Source organism: Mustela erminea, chromosome 6 (assembly GCF_009829155.1).
Source record: "Mustela erminea isolate mMusErm1 chromosome 6, mMusErm1.Pri, whole genome shotgun sequence".
NCBI lineage: Eukaryota > Metazoa > Chordata > Mammalia > Carnivora > Mustelidae > Mustela > Mustela erminea.
The window spans coordinates 31059314-31074121 of record NC_045619.1 but is presented as its reverse complement, the minus strand read 5'-3'; the positions used below and the strand labels follow the sequence as shown (position 1 = coordinate 31074121).

The 14808-nt window shown below is 32.7% G+C and overlaps 1 protein-coding gene across 3 annotated transcripts in view; it reads left to right on the top strand.

The window, feature by feature from the left end:
• TMTC3 (transmembrane O-mannosyltransferase targeting cadherins 3) overlaps window positions 1–9178 on the top strand; it is a 58183-nt gene extending 49005 nt beyond the window's left edge. For 2 of the 3 annotated variants that reach the window (XM_032346825.1, XM_032346826.1), the window contains exons 12-14: window positions 1216–1385; window positions 3243–3469; window positions 4632–6099. In XM_032346825.1, coding sequence (XP_032202716.1) covers window positions 1216–1385; window positions 3243–3469; window positions 4632–5449 — 1215 coding nt within the window. In that variant the 3' untranslated portion in view covers window positions 5450–6099. Of the gene's footprint in view, window positions 1–1215; window positions 1386–3242; window positions 3470–4631; window positions 6100–7538 lie in introns of those variants that run through there. The other variant, XR_004286730.1, reaches the window with a different exon arrangement.
• The last annotated feature ends 5630 nt before the right edge of the window (window positions 9179–14808 follow it).

The window sequence follows — 14808 nt, the reverse complement described above, 5'->3', positions numbered from 1 at the left end:
TTTGTTTCTTAAATTCCACATGAGTGAGATCATATGGTATTCATCTTTCTCTGAGTTACTTCACTTAGCATAATACTACAAGTTTTATAAAGGGCTACATTTACTTTTATAGCTCAATTGAAAACTTTTTCCATATAGTATGTTTAAAAGGTTTGATAAGGTTATAAATTTTAGATATCCTTGATTAGAAGTTATCATTGAATTAAATGACTTTAAATAAAGAGAATTTTATATATGTACATTAAACACTAAATTCGGCATTATTCTTCTCAAAAAAACGAATAAACAAAGTAATAAAATGAATGGATAACATCTCTGTTGCTATTTGGTGTTCAGTTGTTGCAGTGACACATACGCAAGATTCATTGGTTATTACAGTATAGCCTGGAAGCTGGAAAGCCAGATTCTGGCCTTGACCAGCTATGTTTCATCAGAAAAGATAGCTTACCCTATACTACAGTTTTCTCCATAGTAGTATATATTAATATTATGTTAATAATATAATGTTAAAATGATTGGTTGTAGTTTGATAAAATGTTTCAGAAACAGAGTTGGACCACATGATGTCTTAAGCATTATTTCAGTCCTAAGATACTAAAGTTAAATTGTGTTCAGTATAGATTTTTATCAGACACAATTTATTATTTTCACTGAAAATTTGGGTCTATGTATATTTTATAACCTTTGCCTAACCTGAATAATCAGTTAATAAGAATTTTACTTCCTAACTCTACCAGACAAATGAGGCTTTAGTATAACTCTGAATAAAATTAACCACCCTGTTGTCACAACCAGAAATATTTTGCTGACAACATGAAAGTTGACATGGTGTAACAAATACACTAGAGTGAAGGGAAGGAGACCTGAGTTCTTTCTGTTATGGGTCTGATGCAAATATATTAACAGACCTTAGCCTCAAGAGTTTAAATTTATAGGACTTTATAAAATGATGCATATAAATAAAAAGCTAACAATATTGTGTTGAGCCTAGTATGAATGAAAAATATATCTTTTAAAGCCACAAAATATTAATTATTTCATTTACATTTTGTAAATACTGTAGGTGCTTTCACATTTTTATGACTTATTTTAATTTGGCAATAAAACTAGTACCATAACCTTTATATGTCATGTATATTTTAAATAAGCCACTAGGAATACTTATTTTTATTTTTATTTGGTACTGAAATAATCAGATTATGTTCTTTTGGACAGATTATTCCTGGTAAAAAATACGCAGCCAGAATTGCCCCTAACCACCTAAATGTTTATATTAATCTGGCCAATCTTATCCGAGCAAATGAGTCCCGGTTGGAAGAAGCAGATCAGCTATACCGACAAGCAATAAGCATGAGACCCGACTTCAAGCAGGCTTACATTAGCAGGTATTGTAGTTCTCTTTAAGCTATCATTATAGAAAATTGAAACTGCATCTGCACGTACATTTCACCATCGGAACTAAATTGGCTTTTTTTTTTTTTTTTTTTTTTTTTTTATTAATAATCTTACTTAGCAACCAAGAATATAGAAACATAGCCTAGTTTAGACTTATGAAATTTAATTGATTTGATTTGAAATTGACAAGTCTATTAACATATAGTGACAAGCCCAAGTTTTATACGGAAGAAAGAAAAGCTCCTTTTTAGTTTCATTTGCTTCCTATGGTCACATTCATTTTTACTTAAAACACCTGAAACTTGGGGTGTCTGGGTGGCTCAGTGGGTTAAGCCTCTGCCTTCAGCTCAGGTGATGATCTCAAAGTCCTGGGGTTGAGCCCCACATCGGGCTCATTTCTCAGTGGGGAGTCTGCTTCCCCCTCTCTCTCTGCCTGCCTCCCTACCTACTTGTGATCTCTCTCTCTCTCTGTCAAATAAGTAAATAAAATCTTCAAAAAAAAGCAAACAAACAGACACCTGAAACTTACATTTTATAAGTATTTCTAATATCCAACTCTAAAGAGCTTTCTGACAATTGACTGGTTATTGATGCTTTTACCAAAAAGAAACTTTTCAGTTGTCAGTAAAAAGAAATTTGGCATCACATGTTAGAACTTAATACATTTTCCCATGTAAGGATCATCATCTGTATTATACTTGAGGAAAATTGTATGTTAAACTTGATTTTATGGCCTGGCCCAGAAACCTAATCATAATTTATGACATTGTTCCTATGGGGAAAATGTATTCAGAATTTCATAAGTTTTTGAGATAAAATCTGTTCATAATTTGGAGTCTGTCTTTGCTCAACCTTATCCAGTAGTTGTTGAAATTAGCTAAGTTTAGTGGGGTTGCATTTGTAAATAAAACCTGTCATGTGTTAATCTATAAAGAATTATTCAGTAGTCTGCATTTTAAAAAAGCAGTTTGTACAAATACTCATTCCAGAAGTTGCTTTAATTGAGGATATTAGTGGTTCATTTGATATCATTCCTATGCTAATGTTAAGGAAATAATAGGATCATAATAAAAATAGCTCTCCTGTCACTACTCGAATCAATTTGCACATATTACTTTTTTAAGCTTTCTAACAGAAAATAGAACCATATTAGAAAAATTTGTAAAATGATTTTCAAACTGTGATCCTTAGTTCCAGATGTGTACCTCATAAGGTGTCTGCTGGTCACACATGTACCCTCCAATCCTTACCCAGTCAGCTTTTTAAATTCTCTTTTTGTTATTTTGGGGAGTTTTTTGTGTTGTTATAATGAATGGCCATTTTATAAGAATACATTGTAGAAGACTGAATTTATATAAGAAAAGGCAAAACTTTTAAATGTTCTGCACTTTGTAAATGAGACTTTATAGCATAGACTTAAATACTGGAATTTCCCTATCACCACCATATTGGTATTCATTCTTCAAATGCTATTACTTGGTCTCCTGAAAAATTGATCTCCCATTCTTTTTACTGACATTTTTTTGATGTAGTCTAGTCTAGTCTGCCTTCTTTCAAGATGTACATAAAGAATATTTTTTCTCTGCCTCCCCTTTATTGGATACCTCCTCATATCTTACCCTTTAAGGTTTCTTTTCTAATAATAGTTGAAAACAACCAAATTTGCTAAACTAATGAGTTCAGGTTTGAGGACATATTCAAATAGTTCCTTTTGATAGAAAACTTTAAAAGCTTTGGTTAAAAGGAAAAAAGAAAGCTTTATGTGGAAAAGCTTAAAACTTGTGAAAAATAATGTCTACAAAGTGACACGATAATGTGAGTAAAGCTTGCGTTTGGTTTTTCCACAGAGGAGAATTGCTTTTAAAAATGAATAAACCTCTCAAAGCAAAAGAAGCATATCTTAAAGCACTAGAGCTGGACAGAAATAATGCAGATCTTTGGTACAACTTGGCAATTGTTCATATTGAACTGAAAGAACCAAACGAGGCCCTAAAAAATTTTAATCGTGCTTTAGAACTAAATCCGAAGCATAAACTAGCATTATTCAATTCTGCTATATTAATGCAAGAATCAGGTATGTTTTTTCAAAATGTTTCTATATTTAAAATATACTGTTTGAAGTATAATAAAATCTGAACTTATATTACTTGAGGCAAATGTTTTGTAAATGGATAGTTTATATCAAAACTGTACATAAATGATTTTAAGAATATTTAAAATACTTGAAGTATTATTTTCAAGTAGTATGCTCTAACAAGATTGTTAGTTCTTTGGGTATATGTTAAGACTTATTTTTCAGGCAGTCTATTAAGCAGTGCCTTTAATCTATTTTGTAATTTTATGTACAGAAATAATCTCTTACATATACATATATACCATTTCCAAATAATCAGAACTTGCAAGATTTTTTATATAATTACTTCTAGGGAGACAAGAGCATTATATATTTTAGGAAAAAATGTATTTTCTCTTGATTCATGTGACCAAGTGCTTTTGGTATCATCTAGTTTTATTTTCTGAGATACATTAAAAAATCTAATTTTGTAAGACTGAAGCATTTTGTTTATCCAATAATAGTTACTATTTCCTGAACTTTTTTGCATAGGTCTCATGTAATTCTTAGAAAATTCAGCAGGCTGGGGCGCCTGGGTCCTGAGATCAAGCCCAGCATTGGGCTCCCTGCTAACAGGCTGCTCTCCTTGCTTGTGTGTGTGCACACATGCGCTCTCTTTTTCTGTCTCTCTCAGCAAATAAATAAAGAAAATCTTTAAAAAAAAAAAAAAAGTAAAGAAAAGAAAAAGAAAATTCAGCAGGCTAACCCAGAGAACTTAAATGATCTGTGCCTAAAGCCATAGTGTTAACAGAATCAAGATTGAAGGCATGTCATTGTTGGCAAATCCAATGCCTCTTCCTCTTAATTGCATAATCTTCCTCTGCTACTCTCAGTTTGATTCTAAACTATAAAGAGATATTTTGCCCCTTCAGGTTTTTGAGGCATTCTTTCGGTCTTATAGAAAGGAAATGAGCTGTCATTTCAGTGTTTGAAGCACACAATCTTTCCTGTGAAAACTGGGTTTTTGCTTTCTACTTTTTGATATAGGTACAGAAATTAATTGTTTTGATGCTGTCTTTTTCTAATCTAATTAGATGAATACTGAAAGTGGCTTTTTGTTCTTCAGACTTAAATCATTTGTTAACGATATGTGTTTTTTTCTTTTTAAAAAAATTATTCTTAGGTGAGGTTAAACTCAGACCAGAAGCTAGAAAACGACTTCTAAGCTATATAAATGAAGAGCCACAAGATGCTAATGGTTATTTCAATCTGGGAATGCTTGCCATGGATGACAAAAAGGACAGTGAAGCCGAAATGTGGATGAAGAAAGCCATAAAATTACAAGCCGATTTCAGAAGTGCTTTGTTTAATCTGGCTCTCCTGTATTCTCAGACAGCAAAGGAATTAATGGCTTTGCCAATTCTGGAAGAGTTACTCAGACACTATCCTGATCATATCAAGGGTCTTATTTTAAAGGGAGACATTCTAATGAATCAAAAGAAAGATATACTTGGAGCAAAAAAATGTTTTGAAAAGATTTTGGAAATGGATCCAAGCAATGTGCAAGGAAAACACAATCTTTGTGTTGTTTATTTTGAAGAGAAGGACTTACTAAAAGCTGAAAGATGCCTGGTTGAAACATTGGCATTAGCACCACATGAAGAATATATTCAGCGCCATTTGAATATAGTCAGGGATAAAATTTCCTCATCTAGTTTTGCTGAACAGCCAATATCCTCAGCTGGTAAGACTTCAGGTGTAGAAGGAGACAAAATTCCAACTGAAAATGTACAAGAAGATGTAAAAAGTGAACCTAGACCTACACAGATCATAAAACCGAGTGATAATAAAAGTCAATCTAAATCCAACAAACTATTAGGAAAAAATACAGACAAAGAGACCCCCCACAAAACAACAAAGGAAATCAAAGAAATTGAGAAGAAAAGAGTTGCTGCTTTAAAAAGACTAGAAGAGATTGAACGTATTTTAAATGGTGAATAGTATTATTTATTGTGTCACAATGTCCTCAAAGAACTTCAGTCTATCTTATGTGATTGCTTATTCTGGGAGCATTGAAAAATAGCAAGTATACACGTAACAGTCTGTCATGAGCTGCCTCTACATATGATCAAAATGCGATTTTCATTAAACACCTATCTTACCCCAGGGTATGTATTGTATAAGATGTGACAGTTTTCTGAGTTTTGGTGATTATGGCAGAAATACTAAATTACAGTTTGCAAATTTGTATCTTTTATATGGAAGGAAGATTTCTTCTGTAGAGTAATCTTGACTACTCACAATTAAAAATAATCTGAAGTGTGAATGATAGTCCCTTGTGGGCAAATTTAACATATGCTGGTTTATTCTATGAATTGACATTTATTAGTTGACTTCATTACCTTCTGTTGGAATCTGATTATGGATTGAAAACTCTTATTGAACACATTCTTTTTTCTTTGGTAATTTCTGTTTAACTGAGGGACTTCACACCATAAAAGAATACTGGCTTCCTTTATGTTGTATTCTTATGTTGATTTTTAGAAGGAATGCCAGATGAAACTTATTTAAAATAAGTCCAGTGACATATTAGCTTAAGAATGTATTTTCATAGTTGTGTGCTTTTTCCTTAATTTTACTCTGAAATGCAGTTTTTATTTTATTTTTTTATTTTTTTTATTTTTTTATTTCCAACATAACAGTATTCATTATTTTTGCACCACACCCCGTGCTCCATGCAATCCGTGCCCTCTATAATACCCACCACCTGGTACCCCAACCACCCACCCCCCGTCCCTTCAAAACCCTCAGATTGTTTTTCAGAGTCCATAGTCTCTCATGGTTCACCTCCGCTTCCAATTTCCCCCAACTCCCTTCTCCTAATCAGGTAAAGTTTTAAGTATAAATATACATATACATACCCGCACATTTCTAATGGTGCTCATATATACTCTGTATTTTTTTACATACTAAGAGTTTCACAGCATGAACCACATAATCATGACTGTCCTTGAGTTTTTACTCCCCAAATTGTTCATGTTTATTAGGATCTTAGTCATACTGAAAATGTCCCAGTAACTGTAACTTTAAACCTTTGAGTTGAAACATATTTTCTCATTCATCTTGGTGTTATCCCTCTAGTGTTATTTGAATTTTAATTGTTCCAGAAACACACCTTAATCATTCTTAGATACCTTAAGCAACTAAATTGTGTTCTATTTAACTGAGGGAAAAACAATATGACAAAGTTTATTTTTAAACACTAAGTTCTTGTTATCTTCCTATGGTGTATATTTTTATTAAATATTTATTTTGACTACTGAGCTTTCATAAAAATTTTAAAGCTGTTTAAATTCCATCAGCTATGGAAAACAAATTGCTATTGCATTTTCTTATATATGCATCTATTACAATTTAACCAAAATTTCATCATTTTGGCCTGCTATCTAGCTATGAAAAGTAATTAGCCTTGTATGGATTTAATAGTCAGTTGGTTTTAGCAAATTTAAATCTGAAAACTGTTAAGTTGAAGACATAAATCAAATTTATTAATTTATATCTGATTTTTTCTTGAGTTAAAGTACATTTCAGATGAATTTTATAATACCTGATAAGTTGGCTTTAATTTAAACTGTTAAAGCTCAAGCTATCATCCTGAGGTAGTAACTAATTTCTAATTATGTAGAATTTCAAAAACTGAGAAAACTAATTTCTAAATATATATATTTCAAAAATCCTATTACTGTAAGTTTTTATAAAGAAATATTTTATAAATAGGTCACAAGCAAACTTGGTCTACATTAAAGACCCACTCTTACTAGGTTCCCTGAGGTTGTGTCATAAATTTATTTTTTAGGCAGTTTATATCAAGCACTGACACCAATCGTAGTTCATTTTTGATCTAGAGATTCTGTTCAGCATTAAAGCAATATCCAGTTTCAGTTTTTAAATTATGGCTTTGCAACTCCAGATATAAGATGGAGAATACCTCATATTTACTATGACTTGAAAAACAAAATCTATGTTAATTTTGTGTTCTGTCCATGTATCTTGAGAAAAAAATTTCTGAGTTTGATCTCTTCTGTTACAGTATCAAGTGAAGATAAGTCAGAAAAGCAGAAGGGAATCTTTTGTGGCAGAAGATGGTAATAAGAGCTTTGAGTAATATTTTAATAAAATTATGTAACTATTCAAAAGTTTAAAAATATATTGTTACCCAATGATTTTTATAGGAAAAAGAATTCCTCTTTATTTGCGCTTAGAACAATGACTATCATGTAGGAAGTACTCATATTTGAATTTTAAATAATTTATTTAAATCAAATCCACCCTGATTAGTAATTTTTCCAAATTAATGTTCCCCAACCCTCACTTCATATTAGAATCATCTGGAGGACTCTTTAATATGGACCCCACCAACAACAATTTAATCTGAATTTCTTAGGAAGGGAGCTATGCCTCCATTTTCTTGAAGTTCTCAGAGTGATCCTAATTTGTAGTCAGGGTTAATAATCACTGCTCTAAATTAGTTCAAGGAAATCCTCTTATATCTCCTGCACTAACTTTTTAAATTAGTGTCATAACCCAGTTAAGTTTTGATATTCTAGTGAATATGCTCTTCTGATAACTAGTATTTATTTCATCTTAAGTATCATCAACCTTGTTTATGTGAGATTGATTATTTTCTTTAAACTCATAGTAGAATTTTACTCAAGCTTTTCAAGTGAAAAAAGGTAATAGATTTTCCCCCATCTTTGGAACTGCCTTTTTGGGGAAATGGATGGTAGGGATATTTTAACCTAGCTTGCTACCTACAGTTCAGAGTTGTGAGCAGAAAGAAAGCATATCACAGGTTTGTGTGCTGGTAAAGGGATGTAGTTTTAGGTCTCACTGTTTACAAAAGAATCTATTCCCTAGGAGTTCTGGGAAAGCTTTGACAATCCCCAAGGGGCAATTATGTTACTTTTTCACTACTTCTCAGAAGGAAGAATTAAGTTTTTCTCCTGTTGCTCCTATATGTATTTCCTTATTAACATTCATACTTGGGAATTTTATCTTGTAATTATCCCAGTAAGTAATTTCATGAAGCTAATGACTCAGAGGATAAAACAATTATGTTTGCAATTTTGTGTTTACTTTTATGTAAATATTTAGTATGTGAATTACACAATTCTAATAAAACCTCATGCCTTTTCATTACATCTATTTTGAGCTCTCAACTTCATGTTACCGAATACTAATTTGAAGATCTTTAATGAAAACTTTTAGGAAAATATATAGATTTGTATGTCAGTTTCTACTTCAGAAATCCATATATTTGTCATATTTATTTTTTTAAAAGCCTAATTGTTTGCATGACTAAATGGTATTTAAAAATAACCCCCCCCAAAATACCTGGTACCTTTGTTCGAAATTTTGTCTGTTGGGAGCTGTCAGCCATCCATGTTAAGGGTTTATAAGAAAATAGTTTAAAATTTTATGCATTTTTATTATTGTCATTTCTGTGTGTACAATATTTCTAAATAATCAGTATAAAATTGATACTTTTTAAAACCTTCACCTGAATTGCCTTTTAGTGTTCAAATGAAAAGTAAAATAATGTGTCAAGAGATTTCTGCTTCCTTAAAGACAGAAGAGCTGGTGTGTAGTTTTATTAGCAATCATCTGAGAAAGGCATGTGTTAAATTAGTTCCAACAGTGATACATTTTCAATCCTTAATGACAGAAACTTAAAAAAAAAAAAACAAAAAACACGAGACGATTAAATTCAAACGTGGAATTTTACATACATAAGTAGAAGTCAGTATTGTGAAATAATTAGGAGTACAAGTTATGGATCTGCCTGTATTCAAATCCTGGTTCCACCCTTACCTAGTGTAACTTAGGGGAATTGTTCAACCTATAATTCCTTGTGTATACACACACACACACAAAAATTATATATATTGTATATATAATGTGTATTATATATATACACACACATACACACTCTCTCTATATATAAATATATGTATACATACATACATATGTGTGTGTGTGTGTGTGTATCCTATTGTATAAACTGGCAGGTATCTTTGTAACTATAAATAGTGCATGCTCAACCACGTGCATTGTAAATAGCCTTTACCAAACATGTTTGACAAGGACCTTAGTTAGCATCACTTAGTAAACTGTGATAAACAAAAAGCCATGATTTATTTGATGTAATTGGCCTTATTGTTTTCCATGTGGCACCAAGAACGAAACAATTTGCCGCTATAACCAAGCCATAGTACTGATCTATCCATTCAGTGTTGTCTTTATTTTATTTGATTGTGGTTTGGTGATATTTCATTGTCAGATTGGAAAACATTAAAAAAAAATGATTTTCATCTTTCTGAAGACTGACCTTATTAATGGGCAGCTTTCCTAACAAGTGATTATTAACTTTTATCAGGTGTTAACATCTGTTTCAGAACCATGGTAGTATGTTTACATGTCAGAGGTTTTATTTAACTCTATTACATTTCTAAATTGATTTGTTTAAATAAATTCAAATGGAAAATACATATATTTATATTGAATATATTAATATACTTAAATTGCTTAAAGTAGTTCTTGCTATAAATGATAGTTGTTAACTATTAAAGTAATCATAGGGCTTTGGTATGTAGTAAATAATAGATGTTAATCGTTAATGTAATCATAAGGCTTAGGGTTGCATTTGATTGGTTTTATATATGTGTTAGCAGAGATGATGTCAGTGATGGTCTTATAGCAGACAAATTATATTTAATATTAACGCTTGTTCCTTTGCCATCTAAACCAGTTGGTATACAGATAAAATAATATAAATAAAATCTATTTATTAAATACTAAATTTATATATTAAATAAAATAAAATTTTTAAATGCAGAAATGAGAATTCAGAAACCTTAAAATTATAGTACTTTGTTCTTTTGCTGTTCATTGCCATCAGGGCGATAGCATAAGATAAAATATTAATGCCTAAAAGTCTCTGAAGACTTGATCTCAGGTAAATTCATGTCCTTTGGAATCTACTTTCTTCATGATTAACATTTCTGTGACTATATGGATGGATAGCATATTTCCCATAGAGTAGTATTTTTATTCTATAAGAACCTGATAACTTCAATTTTTACCTTAAGCAAAATACTCCTCACCAAACCATTCTAGTTTGCCCTTTTCTTACTGATCTTCATGGTTAAAACTCGGTCTTCTTTACTCCTTCCTTTCCCCATTGCTTTAGTTTCTGATATTAGGAAAGTTAACTGATTAATACTAAACTAGAAATGATAGGTAGTGGATCTTATTAGTCATTGCAACAGTTAATTCAACTGCACCTCTTTCTTTGTAAGTTGCAGGCAGTATAGTGGGAGTTATTTGAGGGATGTAGAGTTTCCACCATCCTGCCTATCTAAGCAAAGAATTGAGAGAGACCACAAAAAGGCTTTGTAACTGCAAGGCCACTTTTGACCAGAGTCCTGTTTTTGATGGGCACCTGCAGGCCAGGTAACTGCCTTTGAGGAGTGGAATCAGAGTAATCAAACTGTCAGCAGAATTAAACTTATGCCCAATAGTGATACCTGTAAAATTAATTCCTGGGCCATGAATATCCAGATGTTGGTTGATTTACAATGGGGTTACATACCAATAACCCATTTTAAGTTGAAAATACTGCAAGTTGAAAACGCATTTAATATATCTAATGTACTGATCCTGGGATCAAGTGCCACGTCGGGCTCCCTCAGTGGGGAGTCTGCTTCTCTTTTGTCCCTCCTCCCACTTGTCCTCTCAATCTCTCTGTCAAGTAAATAAAACCTTTAAAAAATTAAAGGACTAATATATAGCAGTAGTTAAAATGAAGGTAAAATAAGTAAAACCTAACAAAAAAGCTCTTAGAGTTCTATTTTTATGTTTTAGTTACATTAGGTTTTATAAAATATTTACCTTGAATTATAAATACGAGGTCCAAAAAATAGTCTATGAAACACTTGTATAATAGAAAAGTCAAAGAAGTTCAAAAAGTCTTAAGCAATCTGGGGTAGCAATTTTAATACATGAGAAAACAATTCATGCCAAAAGAAAAGGGAAAATAAATGATGAATACTAATAAAAGGAATAATAGAATAAGATGCCCATCATTTTTTAAAAGATTTTATTTATTTGACAGTGTAAGCAAGGGTAGCAGCAGAGGGAGAGAGAGAAACAGGTTCCCCATGAGCAGGGAACCCAATGTGGGGCTCCATCCTAAGATCCTGGGATCATGACCTAAGCTGAAGGCAGATGCTTTACCAACTGAGCCATCCAGGTGCCCCAGAAGAGATGTCCACCATAAACACATGTCAAAGATAAAACCTAAAAATAAGCAAATACACTGTTCAGCAATTAAAATTGTACCTTTGAGCAAAAAGAATCCATACACAAAAGAGTACACTATATATGATTTCATTTATATGAACTCCCAGAAAAGACTAATCTATCATGGGTATCTTTGCAGGAACAAAGGAAACCAAGGGAACTTTTTAGGATGATAGAAATATTCATGGCCCAATAATTCCACTCTGAGGTGTGTTGGTAAAAGAAGTACACCTACAGGTGCACTAAAAGATAGAAGAATGTTCTTAGGGTTAATTGTTTAAGTCCAAACCTTGAAGTAATCAAAATAATCATGAAATTGGGACTCCAGGTGTTAAGCCTCTGCTTAGGTCATGATCCCAGAGACCTGGGATTGAGCCCCTCATCGGGCTCCCTGCTCAGTGGAGAGTCTGCTTCTCCTTCTCCCTCTGCCCATCCCCCCTGGCTTGTGCTCTCTTTCTTTCAAATAAATAAAATCTTTTTTAAAAAACTTCAAAATACTCATGAAAAACAGATATTTGATATATAGTCATACAATGAAATGTTATGAATATATAATGAATATGCATGAGCCACTACTACATGAAGAAACATGGATGGATCTCACAAATATAATGTCTAAAGCCAAACGCAAAAGATGTAACTGTTAAAATTCTATTAATAGGAAGCTCAAAAACTAACAGGCTGAATTTGGGCTATTTTAAGTCAGGACAGTGGTTACCCTAGGAAAGGAAATACGACCTTTATTGGAACGGAATGTGAGAGAGGGCATCTTTGTTCTGGTATTGTTCGCTTTCTTTATCTGGGTTATATTTACACAGATAGTTTCAATATTGGGCAATTTAGGATATATGCCTTTTTCCAGATGTATATAATAAACTTCAAAAATATAGTATTAGAAGATGTATTTAAGGAAATGGAAAAAATAGACTAAAAATTTATGCAGTCTGGGCCATTAGGTGAAAGAATTCTACAATCACAATTTGGTGACAACTATCCAATAAAAAGAATAACTGAAGAATGTTCAGTAGCACATTTTTAAAACAGCTTTATTGAGATATAATTGACATAAGGAACTGCTCATATTTAAAGTGTACAGTTTGTTAAATTTTGACACACACACATATATATATATATACCTGTGAAACCATCACTATAATCATGATAATGAACGTATACACTTATCAAAGTTTCCTCATGCCCTTTGTAATCCCTCCAGTCCCACCACTCCTTTCCAGCCCTGTCCCTAAAACCATCGATGTGCTTTCTGCTTCTATAGATCATTTACCTTTTCTACAGTTTTATATAATGGCATCATACATTATTTGTCTGGCTTTTCAATCTGCAATAGACTAAATGTTTGTGCCCCACCCCCCATTCATATGCTGAAGTCCTAACCCTTAATAGGATATTCAGAGATGGAGCCCTTGGAGGTGGTTAGGTTTAGATAAGGTTGTAACAGTGGGGCTCCCAGGATTAGTGTTTTGTAAGAAGAAGAAGAGAGATGAGATTTCTCTCTCTTCCATATAAAATGGCCATCTGCATGCCAGAGTTAGTTCTCACTGAGACAGTATTTCATTTCTTGGATTTCTCAGCCTCCAGAACTATCAGAAATGTCTATTGTTTAACCCGTCTATGGCGTTTAGTTATAGCACCCCAAACTGAGACACACTCAGAATAATTAGTTTCATTCATCAAGAGTTTGTTATCAAGTAGTATTACATTATATGGATATACTATGGTCTTTATCCATTGTTTGGTTGATGGACATACAAATGCAATTTTTTATCTGGTCCAGTGATATTTTTTTCTCCTCTAGGCATTGTGTATTTTTCAAATACAAATCAATAAAAATGTTTTAATTCTATTTGTAATGCACATTTTCTGACTGTCTATATATTCAGTTTACTCCACTTTTACTAATGGTCATTTAGTCTTTCCTCATAATTAGCTCATTTGTTTTTGAAATTGTGGAGAACAGAGCATAGGACTCAGACCAGCCATTAATCACTTGGTATTAATCCATCTAATGTGATTCATTTGGGAATGAGAATAACCAAATCAAAGCCAATGAAATGACCTGTGGTTTTGCTAACACTTTATTGACTTAAAATGAGAAAGAATGTAAGTTTAACATTGTGGCAACCATTTTCTCACCAGAAGGAGAGAGCCTGTTTAAAAAAGAGCCAGGACAGAGTGGGAGGTCAGAGAGGCCAAAAATTAGGGCACAATAGGTATTATTCTAATTAAAGTCCTGGTCAAGCTACATCTGGAAAGACAATAAAGTGTAGGGGAATCAGTTTGAGCCAAATTTGAATGGTTGTGCCAATTTCTGAAAGGAACTGTACTTTTTATGTAATCTGGCCAAGCTCATCAAGGGCAGTGTCGGTCTTTTCAATCCCTGACTTGAAAACAGTTTTGATTAAGTGTAAGCAGAATAACTGGTTAAATTGTGTGTGTTGTACTGAAGAAGGCAACGAGATAAAGGAATTTGTGGTGAAAAATTCAGCTTCGTAGAGCCTTCGGTAAGGTCAAATAAAAACGAAAAGGTTTTAAGTTGGATCTGTTCCATCTGAAAACAAATCAGAGAATATTGTTTTGTATAAGGGTTCTTCACCTGCAGTCTGAAATCTGAGATAGCTACAAATATAATAACCGGGTTGGAAAAGCCAAGTTTTTTGCCCCAGGCCACCATTGACTCAAGCAAAATCGGAGGTGTGAGATTTAGCAAGAATGTTGATAAAAGATTCTAGTATCTCAGGCCTCTCCCACATACTTCCATTTAAGTAGTCATTGTCCAAGAAGAGGATGAATTACTACCATTGAGAATATGCAGTCCAAGGGCACAGATACAAAAAACAAACAAAAAAAACCTAAAAAACAAAGACAAAACCATTCAGCTTGAGACTAAAGTGATTGACAGTGCACTGTGTCTGTATTAATGTCCTAGGACTGTAATGAGAAAGTACCACAAACCTGGATGGCTTAAAACAAATTAATTG